The sequence below is a fragment of the Notothenia coriiceps genome, unplaced genomic scaffold (genome assembly GCF_000735185.1).
Source record: "Notothenia coriiceps isolate Sejong01 unplaced genomic scaffold, NC01 NC01_scaffold00006121, whole genome shotgun sequence".
Taxonomy (NCBI): domain Eukaryota; kingdom Metazoa; phylum Chordata; class Actinopteri; order Perciformes; family Nototheniidae; genus Notothenia; species Notothenia coriiceps.
This window is the reverse complement of record NW_011338822.1, coordinates 122,919-144,043: the sequence shown is the minus strand read 5'-3', so window position 1 is coordinate 144,043 and position 21,125 is coordinate 122,919. Positions and strand designations below refer to the sequence as shown.

The following is a 21,125-nucleotide window of genomic DNA, read 5'->3' as shown; positions in this document are numbered from 1 at the left end:
ACAGATTCCATCCGCTGTGACGTCATAGCGGCGGCGGACCCACAGAAAGTTGCTATCAGAAACAATGCCTGACGTGTTTTGGACGTATTTCTTTACATTAGCAAGCCTCGCTAACACTCAGAGCTAACCTGTACTGTGTAGAGCACATGTGTTAAAAAAGCAGGAAATAAAAAAATAACTCACCTTGTGATAAACCTGCAGGAGAAAAAGCATTTGAGCTCCATACTATTTCAGAAATAATCCTTGACGTGGTTTAAACAGGATGGCGTTTTATCACAACCGAATTTAACTTTTTCTCCGGTAGAATTCTGATCAGGCATTAGCTCCGCCTCCTCTTCTTTATTTTTTTTCAAGCTAAGGACCCAAGATCCGCGTTTCTCCAACAGGGCTGCAAATGAGGGGTTTGAGCAGTATGAGGCATGGCTACAATGGGTGAAAAAAAAACTTCACAAACATGTTTTATATAGGTATGGCCCTACAATATATGTTTCAAATATAGCATGATAGGTCCACTTTAAATAATGTGAAGTTGTAACAGTAACACAGATAATGGCCTGTAACAGGAGTTTTTTCTTTATTGGCATTGTTTCAGCCTTAAGCTTTTATCAAGGAATGTCACGCTGCCCTGTGATGTCTTTTATTTTGTGTAGTAAGACTCAAGCTGTGTTTAAGTGGCACATACTGAAAGGCTGGATACGCGTACGGTTTGGCCACTGCTGCTTTTTCAATTGTTGGTCTTTGAGTGTAACATGAGTGATGTGTATTCAAATTCTAAATCTTGTTTGTGTTATTGAAATTGTTGTTCAGACATGATGACAAACAGCCTATCAGACATTGTGGTGGCTGTCGCCTCCTAAACCATCTGACCATGTTACAGTGATTTAAAGTGAACCAGATATCTGCATCTTTGATACCGGTCAGCAGTGATTGACTGGCTCAGCTGCACATTTGAGTGACATCTATGTATTTGCATAATTTGTTTTGGCTTTTTTGTTATGATTGCTGGATTGAAAAACCACCATAGAGCCATGTGTTGTCAACATCATCTAATTCTGGTCAGCGTCTGATCCACTGGAACATCTTTAGTGTGTGAAAACAAACAGAATCATTGACTGCCATTGAGTTTCCCTTGATCAGTTAAACCAGAGGATCTACAGCAGCCAGTGGTAGCAGGTGGTGATGGGGCTTATGGGAAATCCAGTGTTAATATTCAAAAACAGCAGCTCGAGATAAAGACAGGGTTTCGTAGACAGTAATTACACCAAAATGTCACCGTTTATTTGCCAGTGTTTGATAGTGTTACTTGTAGCACCTTTAATGTCAATGGGAATAACCTGGAGAAATACTATTCAAAACATCACCTCAGCTGAATGACGCACCCTTTCTCCGTATAAATGAAAAATGTCTGTGTTTGTCTCCAGCTTGGCGTTTGGGAACTGTAATGGCCTAGCAGTGGTGGACTACTTGCAGAAAACCATCCTGTTGTGTATGTCCACACTGGATCTGTATGGAGGCGCGGACCCTTACCAGCGCCTTACCCGCTCCCCCCGCAGGAACAGACAGTCCACCTCAGGTAGCACACACACACAAACCCACACACACACAACTGCCCACACGCACATGCACGTATACAACTCACTGGGCAGCCATACGATAACGTGTCGATAATGTTGTTGCTACATCCAGACTACCATCTATTCTCCTGTCCTCCCTCTATCTCTACTACTGTTTTTTCTTCCTATACCTACTGTCTCTTCCTCTGTATCTCTTATCTTTCTGAGGTTAGACTGATCTATACTTCCTTTATTTAGATTTCGTGCCAATTCAATCAATACCTCTGCTCTCAAATTGATCAGACATGTGCTTCCCTTAGATAAAGGACTTCACACAAGGATGGCAGTTGTTCAATATTATTCTTATTTTTAAGAGTTAAGGTAACTAAGGTTCACTAATTGTGATCACATGTTGAGGTTATCAAATGATGTAAAAATATGAATGTAGAATTAATAAATGTTTCATATATTGAAAATGTAAACTGGCCAGCAATATATATGGTAGTTAGACTTAACTACTACCAAATTCAGCATTGAAAAAAAACTCTGAAAGGGGCCATTTGGCTAGATACTTTTCATTTACATTGAATGCACTTTCCAGACAACGCACAACTTTATATTTACACAAGTAATATTTTGCATTCAGGTAATTGTACTGCTCTTGCATAGACATATTTGAATAATGCTTCTACAAAAGGTCAATACTATAAAATATATGAATATATTACATTGTTACAGAGACCAAGAGTATGTTTGCTTTTGATACTTAGAATTTAGTGGTAGCACAAAAGTATTTTTACTTAAGTGAAGGTTTGGATGCTGCTGCATACTTCAGAGTATTTTCCTTCAATACAGGATCTTAAAACGTCCTCCGTGTTTTAGTGTTAATGGAAAATGGGCTTAAATCTCTATCAGATATGTTTTTAACAAAATGATTCAGAGTAAGGTCAAATTGGCCATTTGTACAAAATGTAGACCATTGACAAGTTATTCAGGGGTGCCCACACTTTTTCAGCTTGGGAGCTACTTTTAAAATGACCAAGCCCAAAAGATGTACAGTACCTACAGGCCCAATCTGTGTCGCGAGCGCGAGGGGGGTGCTAGTGGAGTAAACGGCGGATAAACTGTGGCGCGCGCCGCTTACACTAATTGCGCCGCATAAGCGCATAATACTGCGCCGCATTTGCGCTTCAGATGAGGAGGTGAGGCCCCCTCATAACTGCATGAACCTGTATGGCACAATACAACTCAGACTGGCTTACCTGTACGTCAATCAAGTTGCAAATGCCATAGTAAGGATGGATGATAGGCTAACTTTTTTTTTAAATAAAAAATTATATATATATATTTTTTTTTTTCAATGCCATGCGATCTACCCACACTACCTTTGCGATCAATGTAATGGGCACCCCTGAGTTACATCAATGATATGTATCTGTATCAGCAGTCAAAAACCTGTATCAGTCAAACCTTACTTCTTTCTCTTTTTCTCGCACATTAACATACAAAGACCAAAACACCACCTCACTATGCCTGCCACAAATCTGTACTATGATATGAAGTGCATGTTAACAGGCTGCGTGTCATTCCACATTGGCATTGTTATGCATGTTGTCCTTTGTTTATCTCTGTCCTTTCTGTTTTTAGTCTTGCTTGAGCATAGATCTGTAGTCTAAAGCCACAGAGGTGTTGTTGTCCTGACCCCTGCCTCCCTTCTCTCTGCTACTGAAACCTAGCTGGTGATGGTCTCCAAAGGCTCTTATTCAGGCTACTGATCTTGGCTGACCCTACAGTAACCTCTGCATTTGAGAACTAAGCAGCTCAAGTGGTTTAATATTTTAGATGTCTAAGACCCTTTAGGCAATTTACTGTAGAGTACACAGCTCTCGTATTACATAATTCCCAGAAGTATAGCTGAGAAAGTTTTACAGGTATTCAGGTTTTTGTGAAGGGGAATATTAACGTAGAATAGGAAATGGCCTTCAAAATCGTTTTGCTGTTACATAAGTGCTTTTTATTGACGGCCACAGCACTTATTGTTCCCAACTTCATCTTTTGTAAAAGTCTTCATGTGTCAGGTCTTTAAAATCAATTTGGAGACCGAAGGGAAAATAGAAACGGGCGAGCGTGCCCTTTTCTCCACCCCAGGTGGTGGTGTTATGATTTCTAGCCTGTGCTCTGCTGGAGTTGATATAACACTAAAGACACAACTCTTAAAAGGCCAAAAGGACACTTGCTAATCTGTCTTTAAGCTTGACTTTTTATAACTTTTTACCAACTTTTAGAACATAGTTTGCTGTCCTTTCCACAACATTTCTAGCTGTTGTTGCCACACATATTTGTATGTATATATATATATGTCAATCAAATTTAGTCTATTCATCTCATTAAATGATATTGATAATTATAGGTGTGTTTCTTATTCTCTAATGAACTATTGATACCTTGTTAGGACTCGAGGCTTATGTTAAAAAGTATACAAACAACATGTCATGTAAAGCAATGATTTGATGCAACAAGAGATTTATTTTAATGCTGTTTAAAGGTAATGTTATGTTCCCCGCTAGCACAGTAGCTACCTCTTGTGCAAATGACCGATCACATCAGCTGTAGCGGGTATTTCCTGTCTGCCCCCCCCCCTGACACTAACTTGGTTGCTGCTTGCTCTCTCCACTCTAAGCCTGTGTGTTCTTCTCTCTCCCCCTCCCTTCCCTTTTCCTCCCCTCCCTTGCCTCGGTCCTAAAATGTCTAAACTGCATTCATCAATCCTCCCTCACCTTCCCCTCACATTCTTCCTTACTCTTCACCCTTGTTTCCTCCTCCTCTACTTTTCTTCCTTCCAACCTTATCACCTGTTTTTCTCTTTCCCACCTTCTTGTCCTCCTCCACTCACCCTTCACTCATTATTCCTGCCCACCATCCCATCCACTACTCATTCCTTCCCTCTCCTCCCCCTCCCTTTCGGGGACTCTGTGGCTGCTACTGCTGTGGGCATGTGGGCCTGCCTGACAGACTTTAGCATGCGTGGCCTGTCTAACTTTTATTCAGATTCAAAGAAAAGGTTCCGTACATCCTATCAGAGTAAGTCGGGCCTTACTAAAGGCTGGGGGACTCTGTGTTTGTGTGCGGGGGGAGGTGGGGTTGGGTCAGTGTTGTGGGGAACATACTTGAACAACATGGAGATGGCCAAGAAGGTATGATGTGGACTGAAAGCCAAGGGACAAACTAAAGATATGATTGGAACTAAGTGCTTGTTTCCTATCTTCATTTGGCCTTATAAAACAGAACTGCCCTATTCCAGTCATGTCCAATGGTGTGTCCTTTGCACAGCCACTCCCTCAAGTCTTTTAAGTAAGGGCAGTTATAAATAGTATATGATCCATGTGATGTATATTTTAACTGAAGCAAAATGGGGGGAATAAAGCCTTCCTCGTGACCCACTAGGCCTAGGCAAACCAACATGTCTGCTTCTGGTTGATGATTACAGAGGAAATCTTAGTTTTATACTAAAATAATGTTTTCAAGGTCTTCAAAGCCAGTGTAAATGATTAAAGGAAACGTTCATTAGGAGGTTTTGCTGGAAACTTGCTGCAGAGAAATAATTAAACGAATCAAACATTTTTGAACTGTGACGAATCAGTGAGGCTGTTAATGAAGCACTAATGAACGTTGCTTAAACACCAGGCTTTGGTCGTCAGACAGAAAGGGAAAATAATTAGATATTTGCGCATTTGTGGTGGATTTAAAGTGGAAGTAGGTATGACTTCTCCTCCTGCCTGTGCTTGCTGCATGTGATCAGTTTTGATCAAATGTGTGTTTGTTCTGTTGTGTATTTTGATTGTATATGACTTTTTATCATGATATTTGCACTACACACTGTACATCCCTAATTAGTGTCATGGTGAAATTTGTTATGGAATCTAGTGGGGAATTTTAAATAAAAGTTACTGTAGATGGAACAGATTGTAGTGCAGGTTTCATCAGGTTTCAGCCACTCTGCTCCCGGAAAAAGAATCCTTAGAAATATTAACAGTGGAAGGGTAAATAACAAACGTCACATATTAAGAGAGATATGAAATCCCCATTAAATTACACTTTCACAAATGCTCATTCAGAACTAGTTGATTGTAGAACATTGAAGAACTGAATTCGATTTTTTTGGTTCTGCGTGGCTGACAACCAACTTCTTTGAAATCCCATCTGAGTGACGAGGTCAAAGTGATCTGACAGTCTTTGTGCATTCTACCTTTCTTCCTCCTGGCTGCCATTGGCTGCGACAGGCCTTACGGAACTCTCTGACAACCAGCAGTCCATTGACATGGAGAGAAGCAAGTCGCCCACCTCAGGTAACCTGCAGACACACACACACACACAGCAGAGAGCACCCTCCCTATATGGAAATATGTTCTGTGATTGGCACTGTGAAGCTTTGCTGGGATGCCTTTGTCTTTGAGTGCGAGATATACCTCCAGGATGCAGCCTGTGGACACTTCACCCTTCACCAGAGCATCTTCACCTGATCTGAATGGCAGCTGATGCAAATTGCAACTCAGTGTTTGAGGTTTGAGTGTGGACATATAGAGTGGTTCAGGAATGAGTCCTAAATCCATAAATGAGATAGCATTTAAGCTTGTGCGGTTAGCGAGGCTTGAAGTCAATTGTTTTTTCAATGGATTTTTGGTTAGATAAAGTTTATGGTTGACACACAAATCTGAGATTTTCATGTGTCATTAAATTTGCTCGAAAACACCCAATTATTGGTTGTCTGAAGCTATTAAGAGTCTTAAAAAAAATGACAGGTGGTAACAGTTAGCTATTTACTTATATCAATTGTATTGCAAAAGTTGTAAGTACCGGTATAATAAATGTGTGCAGTATTCCAAAGTCCAATGGAAAAATCCTTTCCACTTTTGGCAAAGAAAGCCTTTTGTGATTCTTACTTTTGGTTGTTTACAAAAAGATGTCAACACTGCACTATTCTATTTCAGTCAATATTTTAAAGAAGTGCAGGGCGTGCTGAAAATATATGAGAGTTGTCTTTGAAAAGAAGTTGGTGGTCAGACAATTTGAGTGCTCTTTATATTGTACGATACGATACGATATTAATTTATTTGTCAGATCAAGTCTGAAATTTGACTTGCGTCACAGCAGCTCGATGTCATCACAGCAGCTCCATGTGCTCTTTCTGAAGCATTTGGTCATAGCTGATTGTATTATTTCACAAAGGTAAGCCAGTGAAAAGAGTTGACGTATCATATGCTCTTCCTCTTTATCCTTTTGTTGACGTTGTTGATTTCCCAACTCTTCTTATACTCTTAGACTCTGTCCTGACACTGTTGTGAAGGAATAGAAGAAAGTAGCCAGGAGATTGTATTTACAGACATAGAGAGTCAAATATATAGAAAGCGAAACTGAGGACCTTCTCAAATGAGCAGGCCCAATAACATGTTTACCTTAAAACATTGCCCATACATCAGCTGGCAGCAGTGGTGATGACCTGCAGCTGAAAACATGTGATACTAACCGGCTATATCTTACAGAATAAAGTCTTAAAATATCTGAGGTCAGAAAACTTCTCGCTGCTGGTTAAATTATTTATTTGTATCATCCATAATATATTATAAAAACCTCCTGTACACTGCTTGCAGTTAAATATGTTCTGGCATGTTAGTGTGTAGTGTGCAGCTCTTGACTTGTATTAAATGTTATAGGATGAGGAAATGGACTTGCCTGTTTAAAGGGAAATGATGAGGCTTATATATAAATGTCCTTAATATTTGCGGTAAAAGCTTTATTCATAATCTTGTCACCTTTTTTGGGTTTCAGGATCACAGAAACAGTTTGATAGATGGAGGTTTGAAGTTGAGTGCAAGAGATAAGCTGCATTGGCTAGCTGTCATAGATTAGAAGATCATTTGTTGGTACGGAGTAACATTTGGACACTATGAATGACGTTTAAACTATGACATCATTTATACAGGGCAGTCGAAAGCTTGCAAAAAAAAAGGAAACAGATGTGTAATGGAGGGAGAGAGAAGTTAGAACATTTCCCTGCCGCCGCTTTTGTATCTGTGGTGGGAAATCATTTTATCTCAGCAAATTCAAGACTTAAAGGTCAAATGAGAGAGTGTGTAAGTATGTAAATCTGTGCTTGAGACACTGCCAAGCAATCCTGCTGTGTCCTCGGGGCTCAGAGTGCTTAGTTAGGCTTTACCGAACCCACTAAATGTAAAAGCTATTATATGATACTAGTTGATTTATTTTAAAAGTCTATTCCATTTAAAATAAAGTTGAATAATTTCTTGAGTTCAACAATTTTTTTCTAAACGTTATGAAAAGACTACCACGTACTGGTATTCTTCTACAAAAAAACAAGCAACATTTATTCCAGTAATCTTTCAATATCAGCTGTCATACTCTATGACATCACTTTCTAATGTTTGCCTTTATGGCAAAAGTGTGCTTTGCGAGGAAAGAAAGAACAAATGTACAGTATCCTTTTGAACTTCCACGAATAGCATGAAGCCAACAGAATAACAGACATTTGAAACAAGATCTGGGAAAATGGGATCCAAGGGGTTAAGTGGAGATTGTTAAAGCACTCGAAATAGTATTTATTTGAACCAAGCAGAGGTACAGGTAAACTGTATTTTTTCATTAACAAGCTGTGGATGTGATCTTTGTGTAGTAACACATCATTAGCCAGTTAGAAATCTCTGCATTTATTCCCAGTAGTGTGGGAATGCTAGGACCTGAGTGAAGTGCCACTGTTTGCAAGTATTCAATTAGTCTGATGTGTTTTACAGAGAATAAAAGCTTTGGGGATTTGTGCCAGCACCAAGGCACTTCATATGCTTCAGGAAAAACATAATGTGACAGGATTCAGGCCACCAAGGGCGCGGCTGTTTCCCACTTTCCATCTGGCAATGCCTCAGTTCTTAGAGGTAATGAGCTCACTTTGCTCCATGTTGCTTTGTCCGACTGTGCCCATGTTGGCCTCATAGGTCAAAGCCTTTGAATTACTCATATTCACCTTAGACAATGTCCAAGGGAAATCCGCCTAGAGTCACAGGTAGAATCCCTTCTGCCCAATAATAAGCATTTCTTGTTTGAGCTTTACTTGAGAGCCAGGCATCTTTGGCATCCAGAAGGATCTTGGAAGGAACGATAACTGTGATGACTCCTAGAAGCCTCGCTGTGGAGGACCAACCGGGAGATGACCATTGGGCTGACCTTGAACACAATAGAGGGATAATATATTGTGTTAACCCAGAAGGACCTATGAGATGTGGCTGGAACGGAGGACGGCTAAGTTGTTTTGTTAGCTGTATGCCATCACATCCTAACAAACAGCTGAACATTGATGGATAAATAGACCTAGATATGCAAAGTTCATTGCACTAACCCTTGTTTAGTGTAATGGATTCATTGGATCTAGTGGTGCTGCGTGAAACCAGCCTTCTGTATTACTTCTTCTGTAGCTTTTTCAAAACATGTAGCCACTTCGGGATGGACTGTGCTAAGTGGGCATTTATGAATGGCTTTGGGACAATTGTACGAGCAGTAATTACAGGCTATGCAAATAACCTGGACCTGACTTGAAAAACGTAACTTCTAAAGACATACGGTATGAATGCTAGTTCACTACAAATGATTTTGTTAAATGTCTTGCAGGTTCTGTCCATGATACAGAATTGGTTTTATCACCTGTTGAGCTTGTCTTTTGAAAATCTGTCCTTTTTGTCTGTTCCTTTGTGCTCTCCAGCTTTGCCAGTAGGCTTCATAAGGAGAGCATACGAACAGAATAATAAAGCCAGGACAAGATGTTCTTTGCTATCCTTGCCGGGAGTTTTTCGGTATTGTGATGTGGACTAGGTCATGGTCATCCTGTCCCTTCAAAAGCCTTTCATTTGCTAATTAGAGAATCTTGTGGGGATGGAAAAAAGCAAAGACACAGCATGATCAAGTGTCTGAGTCTCTTTGCCGGAGAGTGGACAAAAAGGCAGCAGCTATGGAGCAATTGATCTGAGTGCAGTTTCAATAAAGATGGAAATGTTAGGAGTTGTTAATAGCAGTGTGACCTAAATTGAATATTTTTAAATAAATGGCGTGTATTCCAATCATTTGGATTTAAAATGAAAGAAGTTAAGTTTGGAAATGAGGAAACGCAGCTTTGCTCTGCTGAATAGGCGAACATTTTATTTCTTCCTTCTGAATATTAACTTCCACCTTTCTCTATGGCCATTAGAGGCTGTCTCACTGTCCCTGGCACACCATGTGCATTGTGTCTGTTCTTAGCCCTATACAGGCTGTGGACAGCTTATTAAGGAAACCAGCTATCGTGCCGATTCACCCCATGTGTCAATAACTGCAGCAGACTCTCTCTCCGCACATCGTTCCCTCTGTTTTACCCGACCCTTTTCCTATCTTCCCTTTGTCATTAGGCCCAGTAATTGGCCCTTCTCCTGTCTGAAAGCTGTCTCCCTTCACATCCTACCCATTGTCTTCCGTTTTATGTCCTGAAGACTGTTGTTTTGGGTTTTGGGTCATGTGTTACATTTCCACAGGGAGCTTTATGCCACAGGTGGCTGTAGCAATGCTTACTTGACCAGGCCCTGTTTGTAAGATGGACTAACAAGCTCGGATGCCAGTGAGCACTGCCTGACCTGGCAGGATATTTTTAGAGGTGGGCTTGTCAGGGGAGAAAGGGAAGAGGTGAAACTTCACAGTGTGTTGAACTGGTGTCACCATGCATCTCAAGGTGGCTTCAGAAAACTTAAAATAGGTCTGCTTATTCAACTAAGCCCTGCTGGTGCACTACCATTTATATTACATAGTAAAAACCCATGAATTGTGTTGCTACTTTTGCTAATAAAATTAATTAAATGGACAAGTACTGTTTACAATAAATGTGTTAAGTATGTGTTTATTACACGTGCCTCTTTTTGCACGTCATTTGACATTGGTAACTTATGGGCCATATTTTTTGTGAAACTTGATTGAGTTTACATTTGCAACCAACATTTATATTTAACAATAATCAGGTACTTCACAGCGACATGGAAATGATATATTATATGTTGTCTGTTTGAAATAGATGTATTGAAATGTTAAAAAGAAAGTCGGGAACTTAGGTGAGGTTGTGTATATTTGGGAGTGAAAAATAAATTGCCTTGAGATATCAAGGCGGGTCACAGTGACATGTGTGTAATAAACCTGGATGACTGACTGCCTCTATGGATTTGGTAGAGACATACTTGACTAGTAATTGTGGTGATGTTAAGAGTAGTGGTGTTCCTGTGTAGTCAGCTAGTAGCAGTAGTAGTATTGGTGTGATTTGTGATAGTGACAGATTATCTTTTTACAAGGTTCTAGTATAATTGCTGTCGGAATAGTGGGTTTCCAACTAATACTTTTCATAACCTGTTTTCCTTCCTGTTACCTGCAAGTCTCTCTTCTCCCCAGTTCACCCATTGTGTATGTCTCTCCCCTGTTGCCCTGAAAAGTCTGTGTCTGTTCTGTTGGATCTCCTATTCCAGTTCATTACCCAACCTCCCTTCACAATGACCCACGCGTCCTGCCCGAGCCTGTGGCCAGTCTGAGAGCCAGCCACTGCAGTCCAGTCTTTTACTTGCTGGACAATGGTAAGAGGAGGGATGTGTCACGGATCTCAGCCTCTTCATGAACATCTGCTTGTGTTTTGATGCAGCAAGGGAGGGGCGATGGGAGTATTGGTTTGTTTTTTTGGCAGGTGGTTGGTTCAATGTTGCACCTTGCATGCTAACTCTGCTTCCACACTGTGAGCAACACAATCAGAGGCACATTCATACCTTACACAACCAAACCAAAAAACTATCATATTAAGTTTATGTCAAGGGCAAATAACGCTTACTTGTTGACCAACACCTCATGAATAACAGAAATCCATAGCTAGGTGTTGGATGTATCCTACATTAAAATGTGCAAGTTCTTGAGGCTTCACTGGTAACCCCTATGTTTGCTAGCTAGATAGTTAGCAGTTAGCAGTTTGGGCTTACAAATAACTATTTGGGAAAAACGCCTGGGAAAATCCCACAAATAGCAACATAGCTTTCAAAAAGTCACTATGAATATGTTCAAATACAACGAAACACATTCTAACCCTGAAACGTTCACAATACAATGACAGAGTTGCTTGCAGTGTAAACAAGCTGACAGAAAGTGTGTGTTTTTAGGAGTAGACTATCTGTCGCTGCCTTGTCAAAATGTTCAATGCGTTTGTGAGACTGCTGGTGTTGCATTATCTCTCTGCTCAGGCTGCAGGGGGTTTGACATTGTGTTGTTTGTTGTATACGTGCCAGATGCTGGCTTTGAACTTCAATCATCATTGGCCAATACACTGCAAGGCAGACGGGCTTGGGAAGGGTGAGGGGTTGTATTCCAGCCGGGTACCTCTCCTCCTCAATTGTCTCGGACCCTTGTGATTCATTCTCTGTGACGTCAATCATTGTGCCTCCACTGGAACTACATTTCTTTACCGTAAAAAGCAACATGCTACTTTACATGTCAGAGTCTCTCTTATTGTGTCTCTCTTACTGTGTGTCGATAAACCCATCTCATTATCAGCTTGGCTAACATTCATCGCTGTCTCGTCTAACTAACTGCATGGTATCCAATATTTGGCTGGCAGCAGTGCCTTTTAATATGACTGCAACTTGCTTTGTACGTTTATCAGTGTTGGTGTCCAACATTACCCCCATATATGACCTTAGCACTTTGTGCATTACTATGATTCAGTCTCATAAACTCCCCTATACAAATAGCAAAGTGTCTATAAGTTGATTCGTCGGGTTCATCATTTTGGTCCAGACTGATATCAAAATTATAGGATGGATTGCCATGATTTACAGACTGTGATTTACAGTGATGTCAAAACATTCATGATCCCTATAGGATGAACCCTACTGACCTTGGTGTTCCCCTGATGTTTCAACTAGCAACAGCATGAGTTTAAAATGTGATGTTTTTTATTTAAATATCTTGACATCTTTGGGATGGAAAATGGTCAAACGCTAAAAAGCTCACCTTAGATTATGAAACGTCATACCTGCTACACATCAGCACGGTTGTATCGTCACCATGATTAACATGTTAGTATGCTGACATTAACATTTAACTGAAAGCACCGCCTCACAGAGCTGCTAGCATGGATCTAGATTCTTAATCTTGTTAACCCCTTAATCTAACAGTGGGTTTTATTTTCAAAGGCCTTGATCTCACTGGCATCGATTGTAGAAACACAGTAGACATCTGTGGGATCATAAAAGCACTTTTGAAGGTGAAACACACTGCTTAATACGTGGTTACGAGTGATATGTGACTAATCACAGATTTGTTTATTGGACACACTGCTAAGTTCACACATGGGGTTAGTCTAACATAAAGTGTTGTGTAAAGTGTTTTATATTGTCACATAAGATACTAACAAGATACCCATATGGAGTTAAAGGTACTCCAACCATGAAATAAAGCACATGAATTATAGAAAATATTATTTAAGTAGAAAATGTTGCCATATTTAGGTACATTATTGTAATGTTGCTCAACCGGCCAAAGTTAGGCTGTATGTTTAGTGAGCATGTCGTATAAGGCGGGACAGCAGCTGCAAAAACAACGGCTATAATTGTTTGGTTAGTTATTGTTCATATTCACAATAGACCACCCATTTATGAAGCATTAATGCAGCCACTGAGCTATTAAACAGAGGAACATCTGTGTGTAACAGGTTTATGATGAGTTTATTTTTTTCTGTTACTGTATCCCTAACACTGCACGTTTCATGTGGTTGAGGGAGGCAGCATCTGGCCACCGCAGATTATTATGAAAACACACACGCACAGAGCTCATCTATTATCTCATTAGCAACACTAATTGGAATGGCTATACTTACTCCGGGAAAAAATGGAAACAGGAATTCATTGATTGAGAAATTAAGTTAGAGCACCATAACACCGCATTTTCCTCAATAAAGGATATGCATTGTTCCTCAAAATTGCCTTTGAAAATGAGCATCCTACAACATGGTCCTTCAGAGAAAATAAACTATCAATGGAATTACAGTAGATAAAAAAGATACTAGTATTTCCATCCAGTAGGCCCAATGTATTCTGCTGTACTTCTTTTTATGGTACTGTATGGAGAAAGGATTGAAACCCTGAGTCAACGGTTTTTTTTTTTTTAGGAATCCTCATTGATTCCTTGATTCTTAAGTGGTCAGAATAATAAATAATGCAAATTCATGATCATGCTGTTTTCCTTGGTGTCATGAATTGTATCAGAAGTCATGTAAACACCATCCCTTGTCTCCCACATGTCAAGTTAATCATTCAACACAAAGAAACAATGAAATATTGCCTTCTTTTTGAGGGGGAAACCGAACCATAACATCTCAAGTTCGACCTTTGCAGTTTTTTACTTACTGCAAAATGCTTGCAAAATGTGTTTTCAAAAAGTTATTTTGTTATCCTCACTGTCTGACTGTGATTTTGTATTGACACCCTGTGGTGTCACCCTGTTTATTTTTTCAGGAAAGACCTTTAGCAGAGTCATTCAGATTGTTGATGTATGCTATTAATAAGCAATTACATCTAATATATTTTTCTTGCCTTGCTGCAGTCCAACAAAACCATTACCGTTTAGTTTTAAGAAATACATTCTCAGAATGTTGATATCTAGGTCAGTTAAGTTGACCCACTATAGGTATTGTAGAGATAGCTGGGAATACTGGCCTGGGACAAGAACGGAGCATGTGTTTTGTAAACATGCCTGCCGTGTTCAACTAAAACAATTTGCATGTTCTGTTTCTTAGTTCATTTGAGTGATTTCCATTTTGTTTTGTTTGAGGTTTTTTATTTATTTTTTGCACCTTGGTTTGTCATTGTTTTACTTAGATTACTCCTACTTTATTTTTTATCATTTTTTATTTTTTATTTGAAGGGATTAACTGGTGCTTTGTTTCCTATTCTTTTGTTTCAGTAAAGGGACCCGGCAGAAAGTTAAGTCTGCCGACAGATCTTAAGACTGATCTTGGTACGGTAGGCGAAAGCCAGCAGTTTTCACTTAATTTCCTTTGAGTCATTTAGTTTCTGCTTTTGTCATGTTTTCAAGGCTTTTATGTTGCTTTAGTGGTTTTTATTCTCACTCAAACTTTCTCCCTTCAGTTTACTTGTCACTTCTTCTCCTGTTCTACCAGCCCATGAGACTGTTGGACTGAAGTGTTTGTCCATTTTGCCCTTTAATGTATTTTGATTTGATTTAAACCTTCTGTATTCCTTTCTCTACATTTTGCAAGTGTTTATAAAGGTGATTTGTAAATCATGCCCATATTTAAATTTGAGGTTTTCTATGGCTTTATCATGATTGGACCATCTTCTGATTTTACACAACCTTTCCTTCATTGACAGCCTTGCTCTACAGTGGTTGGATCACTCGCTTCCTTTGTCATTGTTACTGGATCATTTATCTCTTAAACCGTCTTTTGACTGGATCATCTGCATTCCAGAAACTGAGGGTCTCCTCCCATACATCTCATCTGCTGACACATCTTGATCTCAGGTTCCTTCGCTCTGCTTCTGCAGACCGCTGCTTCACACATGCTTCCCCCTATTCCAACTTCTGCTTCTCTAACACGCAATGTGCCAGTGCCTAATTATTCCTGTGACTTACCTCATTTAATGACTTTCTTTTACCTGACAGGTACACCAAATGCTTTTCTTTTTGAAACTTGTTATAGCTAGTTCAGGCAATGTTGACAATGAGAACATTAACTAAACTTCTAAATCCAATTTTGAGAAGATTAACCTGTTCCGCACTAAAATGTATATTTGTGGAAAAAATGAAAGCAATATGGAAAGCTTTGGGTTATGCAAATGATCTTTGTTGTCAGAACAGGGTGTTACAGAGAGTATGACTCTGAAGTGTGTGTGTCTGTGTATATGCGCAATAGTGTGTGCACTCTGATGGATAAGTGCAGTAAACTGTTTGTTGGGGAGTGTGTACATTCTTTGTGTTACCAGTTTCCTGCAGAACATTTTGAGGCGAATGAATAATGTGCTGCCTGCCTCATTGAAATTCACAGTTACAAAACATTAAGACAGATACATAGCGCCTGTATTGGTCTGTTCTGTAGTGTTCAATCCCTGCATTGCCTCACCTTGTCCTGCTGTGAGACTGGGCGAGTGTTGCACGCGTACTGGGAGACACCCCGGAGTTTTTCATCTACACTTTGAAATGTAATAATTTGTGCATCAACTGGCTGAACAGGAGACATATTTGATGTGACAGACGTATGATCTGTGCCAAACACTGGGCAGACATCGACAAGAGAGTATTAATCCTTGTTTCTACTAATTATCATAATGCTAATTATCCTTTTGCTTCATGAGTTTTAATAAAAGAACATTTATGTGAGGAAGGGTTTCATCAGATGGGCCTGTCAACGCTAAACTGTTTTCAATTTGGTTTTCTGCCACAAGAATGCCATTAAAGAAAAGGGCACTGTTTTATTTACTCGTCTCTGAAGACAAGTGAGAAGAGTACTGAGGCAGTAGGTATCATTAGGTTTTAATTACGGCTGTTTTGGCAGCGCTTTTGTCCAAACTGCGGACAACAAAGAACCGCAGAGTGCTCCCAATCCTGCCTTTCTTTCCCTTGTCTCGTTAATAAGGTTTGGCTCTAAACTAATTATTGTGCCCACACACACTGTACATTAAGAACAAAGCCGCCAACAAACTCACTCCCCGAGGGGAGGCCATGCAAGGATACAATTCCAGAAAGTAACAAGTGTTTCCTGTCACCACCATCTGTGGCTGATTGTGTGGCCAGACCAGTTAACTGGTGTGCTAATTTGAATTTCTTTTTTTAAAGAAGCGGACATTAGATTATTTTTGTTTTCTTGCTCTATTACTTGAACTATACTTGTAGCCTTTTGCCATGAATCAACATGTGGTAATACGAATGTTGTACAGCTATCATTCTTAAAAATAAATAGTTTCTTGAAAATGAACAACAATACAAAATAATCAAAGAAGACGCGAAGTGGAGATGAAACAAGCCTGTTTTTGATTGATTTTCGCTCCCGGCACTGAACAGATGAAACTGCATTCACGATTTGCCTTTGCATTTTGCTCCCTTTACTGTTGCCCCAGCATCTCTTTCTCTTCCCTACTCATACTTACTTCAGACCACTCTCCAGCCCTGTTTCACTCACTCGCTTTACCTTTCTCTGTCACCTGCATATTTCTTAATAACAATCTAATTCCTAACATCAGCTTGCTCTTCTTACACTGCAAAAATATCCATCTTCATAGGTCAAGTAGTATAATACGGAAAAGATTAGATATTAAGTTGGCATTTTTTAAAAGATAGCCGAACTCCAAATAGGGTGAGAGCGATCCGTACGTGTCATTGAAAGCTGCATTATGAATAAGTAAAAAAATCTCTCCCCTTATTTGAAGACTTGTAAGGACAGATGGAGATGGATATTGCGGCAGTGGATAGGAATATTTTTGAATGTTTTCTTTCCCTCCTTGCATTGTTTGCTAATGCTTTGCCGTTGTTACAGATCATGTCAATGGACATTGCACTAGCCCCACCTCCCAGCCATCGGCAGGGAAGCCTCGTGTCCCGATGGGTTCCGAGGGGCCACGGCTTACCCGCAGAGGCCCTGGCCGACCGCCCTTCCGCAAGGCCCAGTCTGCTGCTTGCATGGAGATCTCTTTGCCTGTGTCCCACACTGAAGGTGTGTGCTTGTCTTCCCAACTCCCATCCCTTAACCTCTTCAACATACCCTCCCTCATAACAAGTGCATGCCATCCTCCCTCCCTGGGGTAAGTGGATTAAAGCTTGATATAAAGTTAACACAAGACAAGTTTATGCTAATGCAAGTTAGCAGCATAGAAACTTAACAACTAGGTTCAATATACTCATTTTATGTTTTGCTCGCTAAAGCCCTTCAACAAACAGTGATTGCTCAATCTTTCCTTAGCAGGGACCAAACACACCAGGTCTTTTGACACTTTGGCTTTCGCTGTAGTACACGCAATACGTGGAGTTTGTGATGTACATTTCTTAGCCATTAGTGTCCATTTAGCTAGCTAGGAAGTTACTGCTGGCAAAATCCAAAAGGGACAGTTGTAATTAAGTCAGACACAAGTTCCTTAGTAAGTATCATCATTACTAGCTAGGAAGCTAATGCTGGTATTTCAATCATCGATTTAGATTTTCCAATAAATAAACCCAAGCTCATGTGTTAGGAATTGTGTAAACCATCTGTCTGTCCGATCTTATGTAAGTTGTAACTGTTAGCATGGTCACATAACTTACCACCTACAGTAGTCAGCTACACACACAGTAACCAGTGCATATTAACTGTAAAGCCCTACAAGATTAACTTTTTTATAATGAGTAAGCGGAACAATAAATTGTTAACCTGAAAAAAGAATACATGATGAACATGAAACATTCCTGCCATCCATGTTGTTTTTTGATTGTTTAAATTGATATTTCTTTAAAGAGATGAACTCTGCAACTTGCATTAGCATCCCCTTTCAACATTTGGACCAGAGGTTCTGCTTCTCTTGAATGCAAGAAACGGCCCTTGCATTGTGTCCCTTACCAATGTTGCTTGTGTGGACTGTGTCCTTGGCCTGTAGGTGGGTGCAATATTGAGTCTTTTAACCAATTAATTGTTACTCCTCCAGTGTCTTTTTTCTATTGTTTTTTCCACATCTGCATCAAAATGACCTTCAAAGTAACTTTTATAGCAGCGCTGATGTGTTAGCCATGAATCTCACAATGAATTTTCTCCCACCAAGGGAAGATTTCTGCATTTTTTTCAGTTTTTTAGGTAAAAATCTTGCTGTTTATCTAGTGTGGCCACACCTCCTGACCTTCTAACAATCTACATATTCGAGAAAAACTATTATACAGTCCTCCTATAGTTAATTTGTTTGTTATTGAGAACACCTTTTTTATACTGCAATTAACATCCATTATTTGTGTTGGTTTTGTTATTTTCCTTCAATGGTCCATGTATGTTTCTATTTCTGTGTGTGTGTGGTGCAAAGAGGTGTTTCTGTGCTTTTATAGCTAATATTACCCATTCATCTGATTTAAGCCTAACATGATAAAACACCTTCCTCATTTTCAAAAGAGATTACATTGGCTCTTCCTTGTAGACTTGAAATAGGAAGAAACATGGTTTACACTTAAGCCTTTTTGTTTGATATAATCCATCTTTCTTCACAACAATGGATAGCGAAAACAGAAGAAAAGTTGCAACATAAAATGAGACTCTCAACGGTGTAATTTTAAGCTATTGACCTCAGAACTGACACAGAAATGGGCCCTGTCAGGATTCTACATCAATATTTAATCACACAGTACAGTATGTATGAAATCTGGCACTTAGTCTGTCACCGCCAGGCGACTCTGAATAAACAACATCCTCCCCAGACAGAGATGAGACGTTCATTCTTTCATCTTAATAGGAATTCTGACATTCTCTTGCCATTTTGGACATTTCATTTCTCCCTCTTGCACTCCAAACTAGATATTTTCTTTAAGTGGAATAAGCCACTGCAAAATATCAATTGGCATTTTCAGAAGCTGAACTTTACATGTACACAATGATTAATGATGCTGGAGGATTTTCTGAGGGTAGTGGAAATGAAATGGCAGACACCGCCCAAAGACACTTAGGTTTCGGAACCACTTATAAACTATAAAAAGTGACAGAAATGATGATTGGCCCGAGAGGCAAAGAAGCTGTTTAGCACCACGGACATGCTCTAATTTAAAGTTAGAAAATGAAAAATGATTCTGCCGCCTTAAAGCAGCAGATTGTCAAACAGAATATGGTATGGGAGAAAATGTCCATGTACTCCAGTAAAGGTTTTCACAATCGATCAAACTTTAGCCACGCTGCACTATCAACAACATTATGTTGCTGACTTATCAACCTGGTGCACCATCAGCACTGCATTGCCTTGATTTTGTGCTGAGGCATCATACATAAATTAAGTTGTGTCACTAAGGAGAGAACACTTCTAGTAGGCTCTCGCTGTGCAGGTCCCTCACTCATGGTCCAGTATGTGTTTGCTCTGTCAGATTAACCGAAAGTCTCTGGTCACAAAAGGCTAATCTGGGAGGCTTTAACACTGTGACAGATCCCAAAGTGTCCCAGTTACTGTAGCCGCCCTGCAAGCTCATCCACAATCTTGGCAGTTGGGGTTAAGAGCATGTTGCATGAGTTTCAATTTGAGTCAACACACATATTGTCTTTGGAGGGTTTTAACACATGCAGAGTATCTATGCTAAGTAATAAACACGATAGTTGCAGTGCTGTTGTCAGAGTTGACCCTTTTACACCAATTCTGCAATTAGATTCACACAGCATTCTTCATCGACCTCATTATACAACACTGACCTGGCGCCGAGAGGGAAGTAGTTTTTCATTAGCACAAGCTGAATGTTTTATTAAAGCACACCGCCTGGGCTGCAGCTGCTCTACCAAGCAAATAAATGCAGACAATAGCAGAATTATTTTTTTCACAGTTGATTAAATGCTCTAAAACCTCTTAAAACACATTTATTAAACTGACTTTTTAGGTAATTTAACATGAAACTTAGATGAGATTTTGCAGCATAGCGTCTTAATATTTGAAGTAGCAAAATAGAGAATCTCACACAGGTATACGGATTGATGTACCTGATAGGCCATTAAACTTACTTACAAATGGAGTACTGCATTGTAAAATAGCCTGTTTTGGCATCTCAATCGTGCGATTAGTATCATTGGTTCTGGTCAGTTAGTATTGCCATGTTCCTAAAATACATCAAGTTATTGCAACGTAGTGTATTGTTTCACTCAGCACTGTGTGTTGCTCAGCTAGCTGAGTTAAAAGGAACTCTATTAGAGAAAGCTCTGCGGCTCCTGTCTGACACTAAAGCATCATGTAGTTGTGTGTTTGAGGGTTAACCTCCACAGTCTCCTACTCTTATAGTGCTGAAAAACTCTGGCCTAAATCAATTGGCAGTGGTCATCTCAAGCCCGTTTTTGGTCGTTTTATTTTCTATACACCAAATCCAGCATTATATTTAATTTGACCCTACAAAATCCTCCTGTGTTCCAAAGAAATAGCTGATTCATTGTAATAATCTTTCTAATAACCCCTGTGGATGGCATTGGGTTAAACCTTTCCCACTGGACACACTAACTTCTGACCAAAATATCAACCCGGCACGCATGATATTGCATAATTTAGAAAGCAACTTGCTGTGAAGTTTTCTGAGCACACTCCTGCTTCCAACACATACTGTGAGTATAATGGATATTCTTCCAACCAGGCACCACTCGCAGGCTCTAGAACAATAATGAATGATAATACAGTTGTTCTTCCCTTGGCCAGCGTAACACATTACCTGCAGACTGTATGTGTTTCAGATTCATTGACACATGTATGCTGTATCAATCGATAGAAACATCCGCCTCTTATATAATGGAATATCCAGAACTATATATCAATATTTAAA

At 39.7% G+C, this 21,125-nt stretch overlaps 1 protein-coding gene across 1 annotated transcript in view; it reads left to right on the top strand.

Annotated features, from left to right (window-relative positions):
• Positions 1–21,125, top strand: part of stxbp5l (syntaxin binding protein 5L) — a 44,363-nt gene that overhangs the window by 12,399 nt on the left and 10,839 nt on the right. Inside the window, exons 12-17 of the mRNA XM_010768944.1 lie at positions 1,422–1,573; positions 4,566–4,634; positions 5,834–5,899; positions 11,093–11,197; positions 14,568–14,621; positions 17,155–17,331. Coding sequence (XP_010767246.1) covers positions 1,422–1,573; positions 4,566–4,634; positions 5,834–5,899; positions 11,093–11,197; positions 14,568–14,621; positions 17,155–17,331 — 623 coding nt within the window. The remainder of the gene's footprint in view (positions 1–1,421; positions 1,574–4,565; positions 4,635–5,833; positions 5,900–11,092; positions 11,198–14,567; positions 14,622–17,154; positions 17,332–21,125) is intronic.